The following is a 23,520-nucleotide window of genomic DNA, read 5'->3' as shown; positions in this document are numbered from 1 at the left end:
ACATTCTCATATATTATGAGAAGCATTATCAGCAATATGAGAAGCTCAGAGAGGTGATTGCAGATGATAATAAGATGTGTTATTATTTAAATAATAATTTACTCCATACTGATGTTATTATTAGAATATTGAAAATATTCTTTTCAAAAGATCATTCAGAGGCCAAGGAAATACTCTCACTGAGATGAAATAATATCTCAATAATGAGAATTTGACCACAGAGTCAATGCCACTGTTGAAGCAGTGGCAAAATCTGAAATCAGTCTTCCCAACAGTTGCTTGCATGGTTAAAGACATTCTGGCCATATCATTAATAGAAGTAGATGTTGAATGTGTGTTCAACACTGTGAGAGACATCTGTCACTATTAATAGTTATGGCTTCACATATCCATCATCAAGAAGATCATTTTACTGAAACATGATGATAAAAAGCACTTGCTTGATGAAGCACTAGTATCAGATGCAGAGTTAGCCAAGAAGATTGAAGAGATAGATGTAGAAGACATTATGAAGAATGAAGATGTATTGACAAGAGAAGAGAAGAAGCAATTGTCAAGCTTGTTGAAATAGTGAACATTGTACAGAGTACTTGAATTAGAATGAATTACTTGAATTACTTTGCTCAAATGCTTAAATTGCTCCAAATGTGTCAGAACTGTTATCAAAATTTGTTATTTTTTCATGTGACATCATGTGATCTATAGAACTGGAATTCCAGTCTCATCTCTCTCATAACTGTTCCCATCTCACCTGCAATATCATGTCTCATGACCCATTTCATTACTTATGTTTGAATCCAGTCTCAAGTTATTAGATGGGGCTGGGATTCTGGGATCATTGGATTTTAGAAAGCAGGTTTCAAGTTTCATCTCTCTCACATATTATTGAATCATGTTCTGTTCCAGATTCAAGATTTTGACCCAGTCCTGTCTCAGAAGAGGAACATGAGATGGAAAATGAGAGACCAGTTCTGAGATTCCAGTCTCATTAATTCAGTCTAATAATAATCTCTATCTAGCCTCTAGCTAGCTGCTAGTTACCAGCACTCTCATAATTTCACTTCAATATTGAGGAGACATCTAGTTTCTGACCATAGTCAAGCTAGTTGTTACATTGATTGTCACATTAACATTCTCTTGAAGAACTGAATTGTTGATGAATGACATGACAAGAATATTATAAAAGATTTTGAAGATCTTCTCAGGCATTTCTTCAGTCTTGCAAATAAGAGAGTTCTTTGATTCAGTCATGATTGTGATGTGTAAGAAAGTAGATAGTTTGATTGTGAAGAGATCTTGAGCTTGATGAATTTTGATCTTTTTATATAAAATTTGACAGTGTATAACACAATACTGAATGAATATTTCTGTGACAATTTCCATATTGACTATATAATATGAATGGAAAGTTCCATTGTCCTGAAGATGTATGCTGGTATTTGTGCTGGAGTGTAGAATGAAGTGTAAAATAAAATGTGAAATGAGATTTGTAGTTGGAATTGGCATTCAGTCATGTGACTTATAATTTGTGCCAGAGCATAGAATGGAATGTGAAATGAAGTGTGAAATGAGCTTTTGTGTGAATCATCAAGATTGTACTAAATCTGATGATGTAAGAATTTCAATTAATAGAAAATCACATAGCTGCAACCTGATTCCCATTCAGCTGCTCATTCCAGTGGAATAATGACAGAATATGAGAAGTTAGAATTATTAATTATTAATAAAGAAAATGAATGAAAAGTGAAGTAAATTCTGACAAACTGAATTCACTGAAGAAAGCTGCAGTATTAAGTTAAATGATTGAGATATGATTATAACTCACAGTGATATCTGATGTGAAATTTTAAGAACTCATTATATTAATTAAGAGATTATCATAAAAGCAACTCACAGAAATCAGAACTCTCAAAATAACTGACAAAATAATTAAAGATATGAAAGAGTGAGAAAAATTTATCAGAATGCACAGATGATAACTTGTCAAGAGTATAAAACAAGAAAATCTATAATCAGAGTGTTTAATATGAGAACATATTTAAGTTTTTCAGAAGAGTAATGTTAGAGTCTGATGCAGAGTGATAAAGAAGCATCAGACTTGAAGTCACATAATTAAATTCTTCAGATAATTATTATTAGTAGAGCTCAGAATAAGAGCTCAGAATAAGAGAATATATATTGCACAATTATTTCAAACTCCTCTTTTCTTCATCATGTTTAATATTTTCATTTAAATCTATCTAGTATAATAGTTTATTAAATTCTTCTTCTTCTATTCTTGCATTTAGCCTGAGGTTGTATTAAAAACAACAACAATGCAGAAGAGATAATGAATGATGCAGAATAAATAAGAGAATAAACAATTACAATAAAAGAAGAAAGAAAAAGAAAGAGAAAAACAAGAAAAATTTGTTAATATCAGACATATATTGCTAGATTGAAAACAGCTAGTATTAGTAATCTATTAATTGTGTAAAAAAATGACAGAAATGTTAGTGTTATCAATAGTATCTTACTGATAATAAATTTATAAAATATTATATATAATATGTGATTCTGATAACTCTCTTAAGTCTTTCTTCTTCTATTAAAGACAAGTTTATTTAATCTATTCAACAGACTTCTGATCTGAGATCTTTAAAGATAAAGTCTGATCTAGTAGAAGACAATGTGATTTCAGCACTGTCTATTGTATAGTATTATATATTTCTTTTCTAATCTAGTTTCTATCAGACATAAATTCTTGTCTATAAAGCTTAATAATCTTCAATGCCTACTGACATCAGGCCCACTGTTGTACATATATATAAATAGTCTAGTTCTCTTCAGTATAGAGAAACTAACCCATCTTTCATTCTCATATCACAGATTGAATCAAATATTAAACTCTACTGTAATGATGATTATATTATTATATAAATCAGAATTTAATAAATAAAGAAACACTTCAGTAAAAATGCTCAAGCAGAACAAGAACAATCTTTATTTTTCTATTATAATTAAACATTTGACTCTCAGTCAACTGTCAGTATATTTATTAAGCAAATTCAATCTGAATGAAAATCTTCTCATCAAAAAACTCAGTCTTTTTGCTATCATTCTGATCAAGTTGAACTGAATGATCAGATGCATCACTAATAAATGAGTTTGATAGAGTTTCATTTGTATTAAATTCATCATCTGATCACTTTACAAATTCATCAGTAAAATCTGTCAGCAAGTTAATATCATCTGAGTACAACTCATTCAATATACTGCTTGCTATTGCATCAATCACAGCAGAGTCAGCTTTTTCTGAATTTTCATATTTATTATTATTCTGTTCATTCAATTCTATCATTTATCTGATATTATTCACAGAGCTGGGTGTCACTGAATGATTAAAAGATCAGAAAGTATTCATAACAGTTTCAGTCTGATTCAGAGATTAACTTAGTGATTAAGTAAATTGTCTAGAGAGTGAACAACACACATTGTGAGATGTGTTGATAGAATGACTTGATTGATTCAAAGTTCTGATTGAGTGAAAAAACTGACTGGTAGATGTTCTATTCTGCACACAACATTTTTTTTTACTCATAATTAAGATAATATGATTTCTTAGGCTGAGATCTATATCTGTACAAATTCTAGAGATATTTGAATGACTGGTGGTGGCTTGTGGGAACAGAAAGAATAAAATCTGATTAAATTTGTGAAAAATGACTAAGTCTCTTGAGCTTGAGGGTGACACCAAAATGCTACACAATTTGCTCAGACTCTTCATGAATAAAGAATGAAGTTTCCTAATTGAGCATAGAGTTTACAGCTATATTATGTCTGATTAGGCTGGACTGGGCAGAATGCATCCCTTTAATGAGCCTGAATCCAGTGGAGAGTCTGAGTTACTGAGGCAAGGGTGGGGGTGGATTCCAAATTCACCATTGTTGAACGTTGAGTGGTAGATTACATTACGCATATAGTCGCCCCTCTAATGGAGGTCTGGCATATGCATTAGTCTCGCCAGTTGGTGAAAAAAATCTATCTGGAATGATGGAGCAATGGCCCACGCCGACATTCCAGCCCGGACCGACATCAGCCCACCGCAACTTTTCGTAGCCTGCCTTTTCATCAAGTACAGTGCCGGGGTGACAAGCTGCACTAATAGCTGCACTGCATGTTGAGACTATTGGGGGGCTTCCCGCCTTGAATCTCCGTGGGCCAAACACGAGCAGAGTGACAAAGATGAGCACCCCTATTATGCAGGCGAAAATTATTGCTATTGGCGAATATCCGCAATCCGATACCTGCTGTAAGAATTCGCCCACATCGCTTAATATTTCCGCTTGTGCTAGGAAAACAGATTGCGAAACAATCCAATGTGCAAGGACATGAAGCGCCATGAGTGGAACGCCGAATTTAAACGGAAGCCCCAGTAGCCATGTGCCTCGTTGACTTCCAGTTGGTGAACCTACCATCAGTGTTTGTCCCTTAAATGCAAATGTGCTCCAGTCCGCCGAGATAAACATGGAGCAGATTATGCCGTTGTACCATGTCCAAATAACCGCTAAGCAGACTTGAGCCACGTTGGCCGTTATCGCTGTTTTGATTAACGATTCACTGGAGATGTAAATCAGGGCTGTCTCATTGACGATGCCAAAGCCCATATCCCACAATCCACGGATACCGGACTCCATTATAGACGGGTTCTTTTCCCGTAGGAAGATGAAGCCCATAGCGAAGCCAAGCACTACCACCGCGAGGCACAAAATGAAACTACAAACAAGCAGCTGTCAGTAAGCGGCCAATCTAAATGTTTGTTGGTTTCGGGGGGATGTCTCACAATAGAGAAAACGCTACCCAACGCGTCTTTGACACTGCTCGATGCCATCTTCCGGGGCTGGATGTATAGGGTTGTGGGTCTCTCCGCCAGCTCCAGAAGCGATAGAGGTGTCGCTTATTGGCAAGGCACATATGGTGTGTTGTTTGGTCTTCGATCTGCAAAAATGACATTGCAGCATCCCCCACCGTTGTAATAAGCTCCTCAGCCTTGAATCTGAAGAGAATATACAACATTGCCACGATTTTGAGAACATTGAAGGCGATCAACACCTTCATGATCTTGAAACTAAATTGCACTGAGCAAATTTCTGTAGCCTTTTTGCTCAAGCAATGATCAATGCTCTTGCCGAAGACCTCCCAGTCTGTTGACGAGATGGACCTCGTGTTGCAGTATTTCTCGGCTGAGCAAATCCAACCGTTGGTATATTCCGAGCCAGGGGCAGTATAACCGAAGGCAAGGATGGATGTGGTAATATTGCGCTCGTGGGATACAAGTGCCACGTCCCGCCGCGTGGTCTGAAACCCACTGCTATACGCACGAATACACTGCTCATTTTCAAGGCGCTCATATGTATCTACCTCTTTTTGAAAACGTTGGTACCTTGCGAGCACTTTATCACTGGGACGATAACGCGTCCCCGCAGCGGTGGTCAAATTGAAGGCGGCGCCAGTTATGAAGTCAGGGGTGACGACAGCCCAGCTGTATTCGTTGACTGAAATGACCTTCAGAGTTGTTAGCCGTAGCAGTGGGCGACAGGATACAAAAGAGCTACCTTGAAAACCAAAGAGTTGTATCTGAAAACATCGCGTTAACCAGTGCTTCAAGCCTAGCCTTTTCACGAACACTTACAGCAGATGAAAGGGCAAAGAACTGCTCGCGAGGACGATGCAGATGACCGTCTTCCTCAGCGAAATATGCCGAAAATTTCGGAATCCAATGACGCCAATATGGAGCCAACTCCCCCTTGTATGCGCGTGGTCAATCTCATTTCTCGTGGGCGAGCTGAAGGCTTGCACAAAGGCATTGCTCCCTGAAAGCAGCACCGTCGACAAGACGTTCACGATCAAATGCAGCCAAAGATTCAGGCGATTGGAGGTTGCGCAGTCGCCGCGATGTATCGTTCCTCGATCCTCGACGATTCCATATCGCTTTCTTGCCCACACAAGCCACCCGATGTTGAAGAAGAGGACGACCGTGGCCAGAAATGTGAATCCCCGTAGAACAAAGCTCCGGCTGCCGAACCACCGTTGTTGGAACGATTTTTGTTTGAAGGAATCGTCGATTCGGGTCTCTACATGTCCTTGATCCATATCTTGGACGTAGGGTATCTTTTCATCGCCGACGCATATTGTCTTGACGCATGAAGAAACCGCGGGGTTGTAGTTCGATTTATTGCTTCCATCCTCTGCTCCCTTCTAGTCTTCTGGAGGCGAAGCAGCACCAGTTAACGAGTTAGGACAACCTTGGCTATTCTCGGAACCTATCACGAGAGTCCACGGTCGGGACTATTTGATGTGGCTTGCAAACGGCGAGAGCATTATTCTCATTTTGGCGCAAGGCTGCGGCAATGCCCAGCTCGAGGGGTTCGCTGAAGAAGCGTCAAACCGTAGACGGCGCCTTTAACGACTGTTTCTATCCAGAGTCGCAGTTCTGTAGTCAGTCAAGTATCCCAAGGCACGATAGAGCATGGCATGGAACGTAAAGTGATGCAACTCGCCAATCCAACCATCCCTGCTGAAAGGGTTTCAAGGCGAATGCCGCTCTCGTCAGAAACGACGTTGCCTCCAAGGGGTCATCAGCCTTATAAAAGAACCATGTGCGCTTGCTGGAGAAGACCATCGTATTGCTGTCCATGACGGGGACTTGGAGTTTATCGGCTCGTCTGCTGTTTCTCGGCCTTGTAACCCTCGCTCTCTTCTTTTATCTCTCGCATAGCACTCTTTCCAGCATGGGTCCCGCGGAGTCGTCTTCCCCTCTTCCCCGCGTCTCAATCCAGGCAGTCCGCGACACTCTGCCCGCTGGCGAACCGTGTGAGCTGGAAGTGACTGTCCACAACGACGATGCAGAGTCCACAATGACGATCCTAGGCTGGAATAATCCGCTCGATAGCATGGCCGTTATTCTTGGCGTTTTCGAAATCCATGATAAAGAGACGGGTAACTTGGTTGAGATGGATCGTATACAGGTGTCCAGAATGCTTCCTCCTCCGCCCGAGCAGTTGGTCGAGATCGCACCGAGAGCATCAGAGAAACTGCATGTGGTGCTGACAGGAGTCAGCCTGTCTCCGGGTCGCATGTATTCAATTCGTGCAAAGGGATGGTGGCAGTCCATTTGGCACTTGTCCAAAGACGAGGTGATTGAAAAGTATCTCAAAGACCAGTCTGGGGCAGTTTCGGGGGACTTCTTGTCCAACTCTGTGGAAGTTAAACAGGTATGCCAGCAAGACTGATTCTAGAGTGCTTACGGGCGCCTAACTGCGTTGTTCTCTAGGCTTAGCTTTGACAAACGCGGAATACTCCCTTTGGCTATGATCTTGATTCTATATGCTTTGTAACTACACGTTGAACAGAGATGCTCATGCCTCCAGCCTAACGTGGCGGTTTGCTCTACCATCTTCCTTGAGACTGTTACGGGAAATGCAAGAGTACTTTGTCCATATGAAGATTCATTGTTGCTGAAAACTTTCTATTTTCTTCGTTCGCCTTGAAAGATTCAGGCACATGTGTGCTCCGCATATTAAACGCTTTTGTAGTTACCATGGACCCGGTCGCGGCAATAATATGAACCCGTATAATAGTCATGCCCAGCCAGCTGACTTCCTGTTATCCCACAGCTTCAAGAGACACCATTCCGAATAAAAAGTCGAACAGATTAAGAAAGCAAGGGAGTGTGGAAGGTGTGGCAGGGCCATGTAGAAGTTGGCGACGCTCCACCGGCAGGACAAATTCCTCGTCAAGCCCATTAGAGGTCGCAAATTTAAGCTATGGCAGTAGTTATCTGACTTATTCTGTTCGCCATGCGGTGGTACAATTTGTTCGCGCCACTAAGGAGTAGAACGCTGGCGAGCGATGGGCAACGCAACGGTATTCGTCGTTTCTGTTCTTTGGACCGTTTGGCCGACGGACGGTCCTTAACTGTTCGGCTACCCGTCAGCAATAATGCACCCAGCCCTAGGCCTCGGAACAGTTCCAAATATAGGCAATGATGTAGGGAGATGAGTATTGTGGAGTTAGTTGAGCCGTTGGATCAGCGAAAGGTATTAGAAGTAAAAAAAAAAAGAAGAAAAGTCTTGTAAATTCCTTATCTAGCTGTGTCAAGCATAGTTGGTGATAGTGTGGGATACTATAACACCCAAGATTCTGTAAATAGCATTTGTTCTTTCATAATTTCTCAAAGGTCGGCGTCCGTTTCTCCAGTCCGGACAGCAGCGCGGTAGCAACGTCGCTCGTTTGAAGCGCAGCACTGTTCCAGACACCCGTATACCGAAGCCCTAAAGCCCGCAGTGTGGTTAGCGCCAATGGGGACTTTATCTTGGGATAAGAAAGGTTTTCACGTACCATCCTGAACGGTATGATCTCTGGACCAGTTCAACAGCTCCTTTGTTCCCTGCACCGCAATGGGGCTCTTGCTCGCCATCAGAACTCCCATTTCAATGGCCGCACTCACAGCATCCGCCTTCGCCTCGTAAACCGAGTTCACAAATCCCACCCGCATTGCTTCCTCTGCGCCGAAAGGCCTTGCCGTCATAGACACCTCCTTCACCCAGCCATAGGAGCCCACAATTTTAGGGAGCCGAGTAAGAGTGCCGATATCCGCAGCAAGGCCAATGTCCACTTCCTTGACACAGAATTGGGTGTCTTTGGAACAGATTCTCACATCCGCGGTACACGAGAGATCGATTCCGAGCCCATAGGAAATTCCGTGCATCACACAAATAACCGGCTTCTCACATTTCTCCACGGCCGTGATGCAATCCTGGAAGCTGGCAACGTGCCGCCGCATTTGAACCGCAATCCGTCCGGGATCTAATTTTCCCACTCCCTCCTTGCCGCCTAGCATGCCCTGTGACGCGGCCTTGACATCGAGACCAGCTGTAAAAGCGCGAGGCCCGGCACCAGAAAGAATGACGGCACGGACATTGGGGTCGACGGAAAGCTGGTCAAAGATCTGACGGAGCTCTAGCCACATCCTGTGGTCATCGCGAGAACGGCATTAGCATAGGAACCAAACGTAGGAGGAGATTAGGGGTGCCGTAGCGCATACTCCTCAAAGAAGGCATTGAGCTTATCTGCCCGATTTGTCTCGACATGAGCCACGTATTCCCTAGGAAACGAGACCTTGAAATGCTTCGGGTTGTAGGAAGCTGAGCCGTGACCAGTCATCCTCGTTCAAGGCTATCGAGTAGAGTGAAACGTTAAAGGGTGGGCGCGAGGACGACAACAGGGGCTGAGAGCTGCTGATTTGGGCGTTTAGGAATGATTCAAAGCGTTTTCACGTATGCTGTTGCTTTTGAGCGCTCTGGTTTGGGGATGAGGCGCTTTGCGTCCGTCTTCTGCATCGTCGTCGGCGTGCCCATGACAGCCGGGCATTGGACCTCGGCTCATTGACGCCTGGCTAGTTTGTTCACTCGTTGCTAGTCGGCAAAACAAGAAGCCACCCATTCATTGCAATGAGCCCGAGATACTGTGAGAGATGTGATATGGCTGCAATTCGCTATGGGCTCACACTTGCAAGAATCACGGTTTGAGAAAACAGTTTCCCCGAGTTCGGGTATTTTGTCTGCGAAGTGCGCGTGCAGATGGAGTATGTACTAACCCAATGAAAATGGCGACTTCCGAGAGTAATAGCTACAAAATGGCAGCTGAAATTATTGGATTGACTACAGGGGGCTTTCTGTGAGGCAAAATTGATGTGCGTTGGGAGGATCATTCAGATTGAAAGTCAAGAAGGGCTTCGCCAACAGTCCTTCCTAGTGTGAGATGTAGAGGACGCTCTTGACCTTGTCTGTCGAGTGAGTCGACGGTATTGGCATGGCAACTACGGAGTACGGAGTCGTCCACTGAAGGAGATAAGGGTGCACGAGCTCCGGTGCTTCCGGCGAAAGAGAAAATAGGTCTTTTGGAGACATTGGAATTGGACGTCCACCTCAGGTGACAACAGGCCTACCGAGAGAGGCTGCTATGTTGCTGACCATATTCCGTAGATCGCTCACTCGGACTCGGATTCCTCGGGTTGCATAACCTTCTCATCCAGCTCCTGATGCGGTCACAGCAGGTTAGTGGGCGTGTCGCAGCGAAGGCGTATATGGTCAAACGTACTTGGCTCAGCCGCAGCTTCAAATTCTGCAGCTGGCTCTCCTTAATCACCAGGTGCCTGTCGTCGTCCAAGTCCTCCACAATGTAGTCGTGCCGTTCTTCATCGTACTTGAGGATGATGGCCTTGACGGAAGGGTCGCACTCGATCAGCACGCCTACCAGCGGGTTAGTTCCAGAGGGTGGAGATCGGAGAATGGCCCCCGGGAAAGTAGTACCTTTGACAGCACGCGGCATGTTGGAGTAGAGACTACGAGAGACGCCTTGCCTGCCCGATTCACCTCTTCCTGCCCTCGACTTCAACGGGTCAATATTGCCAGCACTTGGCGGATTCTCCCTGGGATTATGTAAGATTGGATCAACTATGATCCGACCGAGGCGAGCTAAACCGCATGTGGATGGTGGCTTGGCATCTGAATAAGCAACGCCACGGAGAAGCCGGAAAAGCTTGATTTGACGCTCCGTGCTTGGCATTCATTGATCAACCCGGCGGAGATTTTTCAGTGAGGATTTCCGCGCTTGATTGCTGTGTGTACGATTGGAAGGGTCAGTCTGGGAGGACAACCAGGCCTTGACAATAGTCCATGAAGTATTGGCGGGCATTATGTAAAAGTAACCTCTACTCCAGATTTTCGATGCTGGGGTTGGTGACAAACAGGGAAATGGGCAACTTTGTCGAGACAGCCGTTCCCCCCTTGATTGGCGGAGCAGAAGCTGAGAGATGCCAGCCGTGGAGCCGAATGCAACAGACGGTGGAGATGTTACATTGTGGTTGCTGCTGTGGCTGCTGGAAGACAAAGGGCACCGGGCCTTGACGTCAGAAATGCCGACCTGATGCGGGTTTCCAGATAATTGATACTCAGCTCTGCTTCCTGATCGACAGCCAACCACGGTAGTTACATAGCACTAACGGCTAGCTTTTGCCCCGGATGCGCTGGAAATGCAGCCCGCCTCCCGGCAGTTGTGGGTGTGCCAGACTTGTGCTCAAGTGATGAAAACTCAGTAGTGCCGCCGCATGCCCGGCAGGTGTGGCGATATATCTACTCCGATCTAACGGCCCGGCCAAACTGCGATCCTTCAAACCTTTTCACCCCCTCCTCCCCTCCCTTCCCCCGGCCTCCTTCTGATCCTGCGACCGCCAAAGAAAGCACCCGCGCCCAGCGTCACACTGGGCTACCAGCAGGACTCGAGAATGGCGGCTGTCCAAGGGAACGCGTCGAAACCGACAGAAAATCCGCGTGCTGCGCATGGAACGGACGACCTTGAAAAGGAAGCCGAGAGCGTCAAGTCACTGCCCACATACGATGCCAGGAATAACGATCCGTTCGGCGATGAAGAATTCGCAGAGGTCAAATATAAAGTGATGACCTGGTGGTAAGCATTGCGATCCTTCCTCACGTTCAATCACAAGCCAGATTTGCTAAGAATACACCTGCTAGGCAATGCGGAATGAGTACGCCCATCTCGTCCGAATCCTCCAGAGCTAGCCCATAAACTAACGCTCTTGCAGTCATGATCGCGGAAACCATCTCACTCGGTATTCTTTCGCTACCCTCCGCCGTTGCAGCGCTAGGCCTCGTCCCCGCTGTCATCATAATCGTTGGATTGGGCTTGCTGGCGACCTACACAGGATATGTCATTGGCCAATTCAAAATGCGATATCCGCATGTCCACAACATGGCAGACGCAGGAGAGATCCTCATGGGTCGCTTCGGACGCGAGCTTCTTGGTGGAGCTCAAATCCTCTTTCTTGTCTTCGTCATGGGAAGCCACGTCCTGACATTCATCGTCATGATGAACGTCCTCACTGATCATGGGACATGCAGTATCGTCTTTGGTGTCGTCGGGATGATTGTTTCTCTGTTGTTCACCTTGCCCCGGACGCTAAAGAATGTCTCGTGGTTATCAATTTCCTGTATGAACCCCCCTGAATCTACTCAAAGCACTCTCTACCGGTGCTAACCGTGTTTCATAGCCTTCATCAGCATATTTGCTGCAGTCATGATCACTATGGTCGCCATTGGCATCCAGCGGCCGGGGAAAACGGTTGACGCAACGGTCGACACAAGCTTCTATAAAGCGTTTATTGCCGTCACAAACATCATCTTCGCCTATGGTAAGTTTGTCTCATTCTCATAACAAATTGAACCCAAGTTAATGTGTACTAGCTGGGCACGTTGCCTTCTTCGGCTTCATCTCCGAGCTAAAGGAGCCAGCGGGATATCCCAAGGCTTTATATCTGCTCCAGGGAACCAACACGCTACTGTACACTGTTTCAGCAGTGGTTATATATCGATTCGGAGGAAAGGATGTGGCTTCTCCTGCTTTAGGGTCCACTGGGCCAATTGTTCGAAAAGTCGCCTATGGTGTTGCTATCCCTACAGTAAGCTTCTTATCGTACAAACAACCCAATGGGCATACTGTTGACCAGCAATCAGATTGTTATCGCGGGTGTCATCAACGGCCATGTTGCGGTCAAATACGTTTATGTGCGGTTGTTCCGTGGAACCGACCACATGTCCAAGCGAAACTTTCTTTCCATCGGAACCTGGGTTGGCCTTGCCACGTTATTGTGGCTTCTTGCATGGATTATTGCGGAGGCAATCCCGGTGTTCAACAACCTCTTGAGTTTGATTGTAAGTCCGGTCTGGATTGCAACGCGAAGGTAACTGTGCTAATCAAGCAAACAACAATAGACTGCTCTGTTTGCCAGCTGGTTCACTTGTAAGTCTGCCCTCAAACTAACCCTCGCATCATGAAAAAAAGATATGGTTACTTATCTATCCAATACCAATAGACGGGCTCAGCGGCGTGTTTTGGCTCTATTTGAACTATGGCAAATATACGTCATCACCGAGAAAGATTTTCCTCACTGGTCTCAACATATTCGTCTTTTGTGCCGGTGCTGCAATTGTATGTTATCCGAAATCCACGAAGCTGGTGTTTTCGAACTAACCAATCCGGCCTTGCAGTGCGGTCTGGGCCTGTACGTCTCGGGGAGGGCGATACATGAGAGTTCTAGCGGGTCGGCGTTCTCGTGCGCAAACAACGCTTGAGTCAGACTGTGAAGTATGTATGTATGTACATCGCATTTGGGTGGGATCTTTTAGTGGGATTGCGTTATACGGCGTTGGTGTTTGCCCCGGCTTGATTGAATGAATTGGCACGAAGTATGAGAGACGGTTTCCCCGATAGAAGTTTACTAGAGTAAATCGGGTGCCAGCTCGTTTGAGTCTCTGGCTGTTGTCTTGGAGGCATGTACAGTACTTGACACGAATCAGTGTTTGTTCCAAATGCAGATGTCTACACACCCAGAAGTAGATTTGCTTTGTGAATGAATTGTGTCAAGATTCGCATCCATTAAGTAGTAGTTATTGACTAGCAACGTTCGACCGTCACAGACTGAGAAGAAAAGCATGACTGAGCCGCCAACTGGGTCAGGAGGTAGATGCGGAGTTCTTTTATTCCCTTGCAAAGGGCGTAGGGATCGAGAGACGAAAGAAACGAAAAAAGGGGTATTAGTTACATAAGAATAACAAACTAGTCATGCCGAACAAGAACCAGACCAGATGCAAAGAAAAGTTCCCAGCAATGCAATCTAAAAATGAGGCGTGTTCAATGCCATCAACATCAATAAGCCAGACACCAAGCCAGCACATGGGAGAGTCATAACCCAGCCGCTGAAGATCCAGAGCAGCTGGCGCCAGTTGACCGCACCGAGGTCGTAATTCATGAGGGCCGTTCCGACAGTCGCACCGGTCAAGCACTGAGTGGTGCTTACAGGCAGACCCAGGCGTGACGCGAGGAGGACGGTGATGGCAGCTCCCAATTCCATGGAGAAGCCACGAGTGGGCGACATCTGCGTGATGCGGTTACCAAGGGCACGGATGATGTGGTAGCCGAAGAACCAGAAACCGGCACCGAGGAGGAAACCGGCAATGACGAGGATCCAGATGGGCGTGTCGGTCTTGGTGGTGACGGCGCCGACGCGGTAGGTCTCGTACGCGGCAACCCAGGGGCCTACCGCGTTAGCCACATCGTTGGAGCCGTGAGCGATGGACATGACCATGGCACTGGCAACTTGGGCATACGTCCACAGATGCTCGACTCTGTTGTCGTAAACGGCGGCGCGGGCGTGCGTCGCGGCGAGGCTTTCGGAATGGTGCGTGACACAATCGCGGGTGACACCCTGCAAGAGGAGGAACTTGACAATGGACCAGAGTCGGAGGGGATGATAGAGCGGAAGATGTCGGTAAGGGGCCAGGAAGCGCTCCTCCGGTTCCAGGTGCTGTTTGGCGGCGAGTGCGCTGGAGGCAGGAGGGGTGGGACCCTTTTCGGCGTTGGCGGCGTCGGCGGACTCACTGCCGTCCTTTTTGAGGTCGTCGGGGGTGTCTGCCTGGGCTTGATGGGGGCTTTCATAATAGTCGATGACCACGTCTCCGTCCGCGGGCGCTGGCCAGTAGAGCCATGGGTCATCCTTCCACAGCAAGGGACCGAGGGGAATATGGCGGGCGCGGACACGGGCGTCCTGTTTGATCAAACGGCGGTGGAAGTACGGCAAGAAGAAGGTGTAGGCGATGGCCAGGCAGCCGAAGAAGACGCCGAAGATGATTCCACACATCTTGCCCACACCGAACTCCTCAAAGGACTGGCCGTTGGGGATTTCGACAATGATGAAGAGCGCAAGGAGGGCGGCGGTGAGGGCAAGGTAGAAGGGGATCAAGCGCATGCCCCATTTCAGGCTGTCGGTGCGGTTATGCACCGAGTACTTGATGGTTGCAAAGATGAGGGCGGAGAAACCGGCGGCGATGGCGGGAGCGATGCCCCAAGACGCAGCGACCTGGGAGACGGAGCCGCTGGTCCACGCCCATTTGATGTTGGCCTGTGACGCGAACCCGACGCCGATCAACGCACCGACGACGGTCTGCGTTGTTGAGACGGGGAATCCAAGGCCGGTTGCGAGGATCAGCCAAAAGGCACTGCCGACCTCCGCACAGCCCATGCCCAGGACGAGGGTGGCGGGCGTCGCCTCGAACCGCTTGATGTCGATGATTCCGTTCTTGATGGTCTTGGTGACGCGCGAACCCAGGGCGACGGCGCCGACGAATTCCGTGACCATGGAGAGCAGGCCGACCTGGGGCATGGTCAGGGTGCGGGCGGCCACGGAGGTGGCATAGGAGTTGGCGACATCGTTGGCGCCGTTACCAAAGGAGCTGGCACAGAAGGCGATGGAGATGATCGCGATGATCCAGTCGTACTTTTCGAGGACGGCCATTGCGGGAACGAGGTTTCTCTCTTCTCTCTCCGGGGATCTGGGGTGTCAAGAGGTGAGAGAGGGGTTGACACTCTGGCGAGAGGTGGGAGGGCGGCTTGGGTGCTGGGAAAGACAGTGCAGCATTGGACCCGGCCAGCAGGATATATATATGTAGATACGGCGGCTGTTTCTTTTTTTTTTCCTTCCTGGCAGGCCCTGACACTCAATTTCGCCTCGTGGGAGCGCCCATTGTCCCCCCAGCAGGACAGCGGAAACCCGGGCGGGCGAGACCAGGGCGCCGGCGGCCAACGAGGAGCGCGCATCGACGGAACGTGGACGCCAAGCCCAGGCGGCGCGCTGCCAAGACCGGATCCCTTCCGCCAAGGACTCCCCACCCAGGAGCGGGCCTGTTGATGTGGCGGGCCAATGGGAGCGCGGGTATGGCGCACGTTCCGGCAGGATCGCGCTTCACAGGGCCGGGCGGGCGGCGGCTTGGCGCGTGTGATTGGCCAGTGCGTGTCCGGCGCGCACACACGAGCCCTTTCCTCGAAAACTGCCTTGCCGGAAATCTCTGCAAACAACGCCAGATCGGGTCTTGTTTCTCTGCGGGTTTTGGCGTCCAACGTGCGCTGCTGGCCTGGTGTCATTGCTCGCCCCAGCGCCGGTGTCGACAGTCTGTCTATATTCTTTTATTCCCCACGTGTGTGGACCAACTGCAGCAAATTCTCCGATCGAGATGTGAGAGAACAACCAGCTAATTATTGTACTGGTTCGCTAACTAACTACGCGAAACGCACATCCCACAGCCTGCGTCCAAGCGTCCTGCGAGAAAGCTTGGTCTCCCATCACAGTCTGTCCTCCATCGCGTCAGATCGTATCTGCCAGCGTCCCATTGCAACCCTGACCTCGGTCACTCTACTCGCTTGCCCATGTCGACCCGCAATCTCGAGTCACGGAGTGGCCGTGGGATGGAATCAGAGCACGCAATAAAGAGATCGAAAAGGTTTGGACCAAACGCGTCTCGCCGTTCCAAGTTGAGCTTGTGGCGACGGACTGGAAAAAGTCTGTTAATTGGCTCGTCTCCAGGCCAAATACGAAAAAGAAAAAGCGTGCCGACACAACAGGTATCTATCTGCATCAAGCTGCCCTGGGCTTGATGGAGCTGGTCGGCTCACTCGTTCAACTGCCTTGCTTCTCTTTGACACGGAGTGATTCGCCAACCAACATGCCCCCCAAGGCTCACAGCAAGACTGAACTCGAAACCTGTGTTAATTAACTCCTGACAAGTCTAGAGCATCTTCTCCCGAGACAGTGTTGGTGCGTTCTGGAAACAACCACTTGATCACGGCGTTCAATTATTGGACAGCTAAACCCATCTCCAACGCTCCTTCATTATCGCCAACATTCCGAGAACGATTTCGTTTCGCAATCTTGAATCACCCTGCGGTTTGTCAGACGCTGCTGGATTAAACGGTGGGCGTGGGGACGAGTTGTGTCTGACAGCAGTCTTCACATCCCCCCCAGCAAGCTATCCCCAAACCAACCGGAGACTGATGGTCAACGTTCCATTCTTCCTCACACCCTCGGCCAGGTGTCATGTCATTGCGCATCGGCGTCCTTGAGTACCTGGTAGCAATGTATCAAATCCCCCCGTGCCTCCCCTGGCCACCAGCGGCTTCTGACAGCAAACCTAGAATACAACGTCTATTAATAATTCTAATCATGGCTAACCTTTGTGCGTTGAACCTGCTACCTTGACACTGCACCCCGGCTGACCATTGGGGTCATGCCAGTCAAATGTGCTAGATTGGGCTTCCATTCGCGCATATACCCTGATGGGATCGAACGCTTGGGGCTGAGAATCTATTAACATGCCAAAGATTATGTTGCCCATCTCATTGCACCGATCCTATGTATTGCACATAAAGACGTACACAGTTGACACGCTAGAAAACCCAATGCAAAGCAACGCAAGACGCGAAAAGTCCTAAAATTTCATTTCACTTCTACCAGGTCTATCAGAGCTAGATGCCCAGCAGTGCATATAGGATGTTAAGGAACATCTTGCTGGCTTGATCACAACTCGGTTTTCGCTGGGGACACTTCCCTTGCTGCCACTGATTCACGATCCGACATCCCCTTGACGACAATGCTCGTTATCAACTCATACACTAGATGAGCTGCGGTAAATGCTGTGTCTCCCCCCCCGCTGTCGTAAGCTGGAGCCACCTGCCGGACTAATTAGCTCTCAAAGCACTCAAAATCTCGGAACGAAGAGGCCGCACACACCTCCACAATATCTGCGCCAACAATATTCAAATTCCGCAGGCCGGTAATGATCCGCAATAGCTCCCTCGAGGACCATCCCCCAGACTCTGGTGCTCCCGTGCCCGGAGCAAAAGCAGGGTCCAAAACATCTATATCGATGCTTAGATATACCGGAATCTCCCCGCCAACGCGTTCGTAAATACGTTTGATAATCCCATCCGCTCCAATGTCGTCTATGTCATCGGTTGATATCCGCAGGAATCCTTGCTTGTCGTCATTCTCAAAGTCGCTCCAGTCATCTCCCGTCAGCCGGGTGCGAAGCCCAGCGTGGACATTCGAGCTATTAGAAAGAATCCCCTCCTGAGACGCTATCCAAAACATGGATCCGTGATTAAACGCTGCCTGATTTGAGCCCCAGATGCTTGGGTACGCGCTTGGATGCAATGTGTCCAAATGAGCGTCAAAATGCACCAGCGCCAATGGTTTATTATGGATCTCCTTCAACGCCCTCAAAGCTGGGAGTGCGATGGAGTGATCGCCGCCCAAAAGGATCAACTTTGGCTTGTCTCCATACAAACTGTTGGCACTTGGGCGGTTCCCGAGCTCGTACAGTCCTTCGTACATCATCCTAGAGGCTACGTCGTTGTCCAGCGGGGTAACTGGAATGTCACCGCAGTCGAGGATTCGTGCCCAGGATCTATAAGGGTTAACGCCTCCATGGACGTTAAACCCACGGGACGGAAGATGACGCGCGGAAGCCTCCCGAATAGCACGAGGCCCAAGTCGTGCTCCTGTGCGTTATATCATCGATCAGTGAGGGAGCAAAGCAACCTGTATCAGAAAAGCATACCCGGTCTATATGTGACAGCTGAATCAAAAGGAATCCCAATAATTCCTACATCAAACAACTCATCCGTCCCTGTCAGACATCGATGATAAGGAAGATGGCCGAAACTTGATATCCCCGAAAACGCCCACTAAAAATCAGATCATGTCAGTGTTCAGCTAACTCTGGGAATACATAGAATGCTTCTCACATCGAATCCCCATTTACTGGCTTTATCATCCAAAGAACCCTCGAGTAAATGTTGGGTATATCTGCCATCCTGGCTGTCCGCCGCAATCAAAACATTGAAGAATGCCACCAACACCCAAATCATGGCGACTATGCTCCAGAAAAGTACGCTTCTAGGGCTATAATAGTTGGAGCTTATTGGCGCAAGAAAAAATACAGACTTGAGTTTCGTTCTTGGTAAGCTTAACTACCGACCTTATCCCTGAGAAGTGAGCAGCGAACACCCTTTTATAGACGCCCTGTTCAGGCTGGATTCCGCTCCCGGCCTCAGCTCGGTAGTGCCGTCAATGTCCAGCTTAATGTAGGCTACTGATCTCTGCCAAATCCTCCATCAATCGCCCCGCCTGCGGCCTAGAAGCTGGAGGTGCGGTTGGACGAGAAAACGGATAACCCTACGATGATCTGCAAGAAACGAAAGATCAACTGAAGATTGTTGCACTTAAGATCGGAGATTGTTCGCATTGTGTACTCTTAGTATTGACCTATTGCATATCTCAGAACATTGATTGCGTGTCCATCCCTAGAGTGGAGTGTATATCGGGATGTCGGCTGGGATATGCACGTCGAGCTGAGAAATCACAGCTGCGATGTCCCCAGATAACTACTCAATTGAAACTCCGATGAACGGAGCTGGATTGTTATATTAACTAACCAAGGGCCTGTTGCTTTCTTTTGAAAATACCCACCGGCATTTTGCTCACAAACAATTGAGTCCTGCCCCTTTAATATTTCACAACCAAGCTTAAAATATCGCCATGTCTGAGATTGTCTGGGCTGTGCTTTTCATTTCTATTTCCACTACTGCTGCTTGGTTCTTCTACACCCGGGTAGTCTGGCCTGTATTTTTTACCCCCCTTTCGAAAGTACCACATGCCCACCCATCAGTGGGAATATCGTCATTCTGGATAAATCGGATTCGCAGCACAGGATATGCGAATGAAACCATCCATCGGATTCACGAGAAATATGGGCCCGTTGTACGGTTGGGGCCAAATGAAATCAGCATCAACTGTGTTGATGAAGGAGTGAAAAAGGTCTATGGGTCGGGCTTTGAAAAAAGCAATTGGTATCGCAAGTTTGATTATTTCGGGTATGCATCCTGGCCTTCAAAGAAGGTCTATGTACTGATCAGTAAATCAAGCGCGAGCAACATGTTTTCCGCCAGAATTAATGCCGAGCATACTAAACGAAGGCGACTGTTAAGTCACATATATAGCAAATCAACCCTGATGCACTCACCGAATCTTCACCAAAACGTCATAGAGGTTATGTTACAGCGCGTTACACCAATATTAGCCGAAGCGGCTAACACTGAATCGCCTTTGAATGTGTTTGATCTATATCGGGCATCCACATTGGACTTTGTGAGCGCGTTCCTTTTCGGTCCTGAGTCTGGCACAAATTCCCTCGAAAATCGGCAAGAAAGAGCAAATATATTTCGAATGTATGCCGATGAATCCAAGGCCCCCATTTGGCGTCACCCTCTTCTCGGGTTTATTGCTCCTTCGATGAACAACTCTATGGACCCCGGCCTTTTTCACCTTTGCATGAGAATGTGCGAGTCTGCAAAAGCGCGGTTACTCAGCCACATTGACTCTGGAAGCAAAGGTCTCGTTTTTCACCAGCTTCAAGAAGCAGGTTTAAATCCAATCGAAATGGCAAGTGAACTAGTAGACCACTTTAGTAAGTCGTCAATGGCCACATCACAGTTCAAATCAAGAATACTTACTCGTTCAGTAGCCGCCGGCCATCAGACTTCCAGTGCCACGTTGACATTTTTGAGCTACCAGCTTTCCGCATGCCCTGACGTGCAAGAAAAGCTAAGGGAAGAGATGCGTTCGATTTTACCAATGCCGATGAGGACGGGAGATCCGTCCATGGCCTCATATCTCAAGTCTCTAGACGCACTACCTCTGTTAGACGCAGTTGTAATGGAAACCCTACGTTTATACCCGCCTATTGCTGGACCCCAACCGCGAATCACGCCAAACCGCCCCATGCCGCTTGGCCCCTTCACCCTCCCTCCTCGAACTGAAATAAGCGCTCAAGCATTCTCGTTGCACCGCAATCCTGATGTTTTTCCAGATCCACTCCACTGGGTACCTGAAAGATGGCTTGAAAAAAATAGAAACGACATGCGGCGGTGGTTCTGGGCGTTTGGAAGTGGAGGCAGGATGTGTATTGGGAGCAATTTCGCCATGATTCGTAAGTCCAAGTCTCCCAGTAGTTCTCCAGCATCAGCTTGAGTTCAAAACATGCCTAATAATCTGATTCTAGAAGTGAAGCTGCTCGTTTCAATAGTGTACACCCAGTTTCGCACTGTTTTAGTCGAGAACGAAAAGCCAAGTCCGAGAGATGGCTACAGGGGAGGCCCCAAACGCGAAGTTTTAGATTTGCAGTTTTCTTGCCTTTGACTTGGAAGATGCAGTGCTCGAGAGATTGAACAGGGTCCTAATCTTAGATTTCTGTTCTCCGGTTCGCCGGGTTTCTTAGTTCTAGTACCTTTGAACCAATGAAACATACCAAGGATGCCGAATATGAAGCTGCGGCAAAGGAAATCAAACCTCGATAGTCGCGGGATTGGCTAATGATCTCTCCAGCTATTGGGACCCCCGTTAAAGCCCTGTGGGAAAAAGTTAGTTTTTGAGCATACAAAAATCAAGAGGTATGATCTGGTTGAATCCGCATACGCAAAACTTGCCAGTGAATACGCTGTTGAATAATATCTGCCATAATGGCGGACATCGCATAGCTCCCCCAAGCAAACTGGCGCTAGGCTGATGTTGCTTCCACTTGTAAAGCCGAACGCGACGGAAAATATGATCGTCGCTGGTATGCTGCCTTTGGCAGGAAGCCAAATCGCAAGAATGGAAATGATGCACAGGACATTAGTGGCGATAAGGGTATTTAATCGACCCAACCTGTCCGCGATCATTCCGGGGAGCCACCGACCGGGGAAAGAGCCAACATTCATAAATATCACCATTTGATAGGACAATTGCTTAGGGATGCCGTGGGCGAGTGAATAGGAGGAGATGTAGGATATAGGGACAAAGTAACCCCATTCAAGGAAGAAAACTCCAGCAGTCATAAAGGCAAAGGCAAAGTGTCGAAATATCGTAAAATCCGGTAGAATCAACTTTTTGGTAGTCTCTTTCGGAGAGAGCCGGGATCTGATGAAAATGCAACCAGGTATGAGAAGAAATAAAGAAATCAAAGCGAGAATCCGCGTCGTCCATGCGAAGCCAACCTGAGGGGCAAGAGATCCGAAGACAAGCGGCAACACGATTCCCCCAATGCTCGCGCCAGAAATCGCAATTCCCGTCGCTGTTCCTCTCCGGACATCGAAAAAGTGGGATACACACGCAACAGGAACCACAAAGATAAATGAAGTTGCAAATCCACCCAAAACTCCAAAGACAAGTAGAAAATGCCAATACCGCCGGCAGAAGCTCAGGAGGACAAGAGCAAGAAGAAGCATGATCGATCCCACATAAGTCAGCATGCGCGGGCCTCGCTTGTCAAAAATGGGGCCAATTTGAATGCCGCAAAAAAGCGCCATGAAGTTGTAAACACCAAAAATCCATCCGATTTTCCCCTCTCCGACGGTATCGAGCTGATGGGTCGATATCCAGGCTTGATAGACGCCGACGCTATTCATGAGCCCCAGGCCGGCCATCACCGTGCAAAAGCTGCCGAAAACGACCAAGGAGGCTTCGAGACGGGCTTTTGGTTCGGAGGCCTCAGTAATTGGAGAGGGTTCTGAGATGGAGAGTTCCGCATCTGATGTGTCTGGCATTATGCGAATCTGGCGCTGGCAAGCAGGATCCAAGTGAATATTGCCTACAATGTGTCCGAATCTGAAGGGGCAACGCATAGGACAAACAAAGGTAACCTGCCTACATAGGTTTCGTCGTGGAAGACGGAGGGAAAATTCGAGTTGTAAATTGACAAATATTCCCGATAACGCACACCAGAGGCCGCGCAAAGTTCGATCTCCGGGGGCTGCCGATCCGTCGCACATTGCTGGTTTGACTCACAATACGCGCATACCGATGATCCTCTCTTTGCAGAGCGAGTTTGCTGCGAGCGGTTGAGCTTCATTCTACGCTGAAGGGAGGGCAACAGATGTCAGCTGCGGCTGCAGCTTCTGGCTGGTCCGCGGCGCACTCGCCATCCGGGCATCGGGTAACCCGCCGTGACAGTGCCGTGGTGCATGTGGAACAGGCGATCCTTTCTCTGAGGAAGCATCGCGATGTTGTGACTCGTTCCTTGCATGCTCTATGACGAGATATCTGGGCCTGGTGAGAAACAGGTATATTCAATGCCAGCGAACATGGTTCACCAGGGTGCAATTGTCCCGCAAGCCGTTGAACCCAGGTCGACAAGCGATGTCGGCAGATTCGGCGACTTGTCATTGCGACTACCCAGTCGATCTCTGATCCCCAAGGCGCAGTGGGCCATTGTTTTGTTGGGAAGCAATTGATACCGCTCAGCCGTCTTTGTCGTGCAAGAGATGCCGTAGGACGTGGTGGTCGAGCGTTGAGTGAGAGGCAGAGAGTGTGTCATTAGTCAGCCTCGGTCACTCTGCTGCTCGGCTTTCTTTCTTCACATCAGGTCAAGATGGATTATCATCAGCAGAGTCGAAATCGTCAGGTTCAGAGGCTTTGCTTGTGGTCTGGGTCCTGGGCTGAGATAACTATGACCGGCATCTTCAAGCCGCTCTATCATCTCAACCGCCTCCAACCGTACGCACTGTTGTCATTTCCCTCGACTGAAACCAAAGCCT

General features: G+C 47.9%; 9 protein-coding genes across 9 annotated transcripts; 3 read left to right on the top strand and 6 right to left on the bottom strand.

The window, feature by feature from the left end:
• Nucleotides 1-3,950: 3,950 nt before the first annotated feature.
• Nucleotides 3,951-6,132, bottom strand: UREG_07899 (uncharacterized protein; the record flags this gene model as incomplete). Its single annotated transcript, XM_002583080.1, has 4 exons — nt 3,951-4,755; nt 4,823-5,544; nt 5,672-5,785; nt 5,986-6,132. 4 exons carry the CDS (start codon nt 6,130-6,132, stop codon nt 3,951-3,953), a joined length of 1,788 nt encoding a protein of 595 aa, XP_002583126.1.
• A 638-nt stretch (nt 6,133-6,770) lies between these two features.
• Nucleotides 6,771-7,601, top strand: UREG_07898 (uncharacterized protein; the record flags this gene model as incomplete). The annotated part of the gene is made up of 3 exons (XM_002583079.1): nt 6,771-7,253; nt 7,392-7,466; nt 7,575-7,601. The coding sequence occupies 3 exons, from the start codon at nt 6,771-6,773 to the stop codon at nt 7,599-7,601; spliced, it is 585 nt and encodes a 194-aa protein (XP_002583125.1).
• A 601-nt stretch (nt 7,602-8,202) lies between these two features.
• Nucleotides 8,203-9,010, bottom strand: UREG_07897 (uncharacterized protein; the record flags this gene model as incomplete). Its single annotated transcript, XM_002583078.1, has 2 exons — nt 8,203-8,312; nt 8,380-9,010. 2 exons carry the CDS (start codon nt 9,008-9,010, stop codon nt 8,203-8,205), a joined length of 741 nt encoding a protein of 246 aa, XP_002583124.1.
• A 1,020-nt stretch (nt 9,011-10,030) lies between these two features.
• On the bottom strand, nt 10,031-10,371 carry UREG_07896 (uncharacterized protein; the record flags this gene model as incomplete). Its single annotated transcript, XM_002583077.1, has 2 exons — nt 10,031-10,078; nt 10,141-10,371. The coding sequence occupies 2 exons, from the start codon at nt 10,369-10,371 to the stop codon at nt 10,031-10,033; spliced, it is 279 nt and encodes a 92-aa protein (XP_002583123.1).
• A 955-nt stretch (nt 10,372-11,326) lies between these two features.
• On the top strand, nt 11,327-13,190 carry UREG_07895 (uncharacterized protein; the record flags this gene model as incomplete). Its single annotated transcript, XM_002583076.1, has 9 exons — nt 11,327-11,508; nt 11,574-11,587; nt 11,645-12,049; nt 12,110-12,250; nt 12,303-12,517; nt 12,573-12,770; nt 12,831-12,858; nt 12,932-13,047; nt 13,107-13,190. 9 exons carry the CDS (start codon nt 11,327-11,329, stop codon nt 13,188-13,190), a joined length of 1,383 nt encoding a protein of 460 aa, XP_002583122.1.
• A 542-nt stretch (nt 13,191-13,732) lies between these two features.
• On the bottom strand, nt 13,733-15,409 carry UREG_07894 (uncharacterized protein; the record flags this gene model as incomplete). Its single annotated transcript, XM_002583075.1, has 1 exon — nt 13,733-15,409. One exon carries the CDS (start codon nt 15,407-15,409, stop codon nt 13,733-13,735), a length of 1,677 nt encoding a protein of 558 aa, XP_002583121.1.
• Nucleotides 15,410-17,028: 1,619 nt separating this feature from the next.
• Nucleotides 17,029-18,816, bottom strand: UREG_07893 (uncharacterized protein; the record flags this gene model as incomplete). Its single annotated transcript, XM_002583074.1, has 5 exons — nt 17,029-17,078; nt 17,120-17,297; nt 17,678-18,447; nt 18,507-18,633; nt 18,694-18,816. The coding sequence occupies 5 exons, from the start codon at nt 18,814-18,816 to the stop codon at nt 17,029-17,031; spliced, it is 1,248 nt and encodes a 415-aa protein (XP_002583120.1).
• Nucleotides 18,817-19,486: 670 nt separating this feature from the next.
• On the top strand, nt 19,487-21,145 carry UREG_07892 (uncharacterized protein; the record flags this gene model as incomplete). Its single annotated transcript, XM_002583073.1, has 4 exons — nt 19,487-19,821; nt 19,948-20,414; nt 20,472-20,936; nt 21,033-21,145. 4 exons carry the CDS (start codon nt 19,487-19,489, stop codon nt 21,143-21,145), a joined length of 1,380 nt encoding a protein of 459 aa, XP_002583119.1.
• A 43-nt stretch (nt 21,146-21,188) lies between these two features.
• On the bottom strand, nt 21,189-22,530 carry UREG_07891 (uncharacterized protein; the record flags this gene model as incomplete). The annotated part of the gene is made up of 2 exons (XM_002583072.1): nt 21,189-21,354; nt 21,422-22,530. 2 exons carry the CDS (start codon nt 22,528-22,530, stop codon nt 21,189-21,191), a joined length of 1,275 nt encoding a protein of 424 aa, XP_002583118.1.
• Nucleotides 22,531-23,520: the final 990 nt, after the last annotated feature.

Source organism: Uncinocarpus reesii, genomic scaffold, assembly GCF_000003515.1.
Source record: "Uncinocarpus reesii 1704 scaffold_5 genomic scaffold, whole genome shotgun sequence".
NCBI lineage: Eukaryota > Fungi > Ascomycota > Eurotiomycetes > Onygenales > Onygenaceae > Uncinocarpus > Uncinocarpus reesii.
Note: the sequence above shows the minus strand (reverse complement) of the source record. Positions and strands in the feature narration are given on the sequence as shown.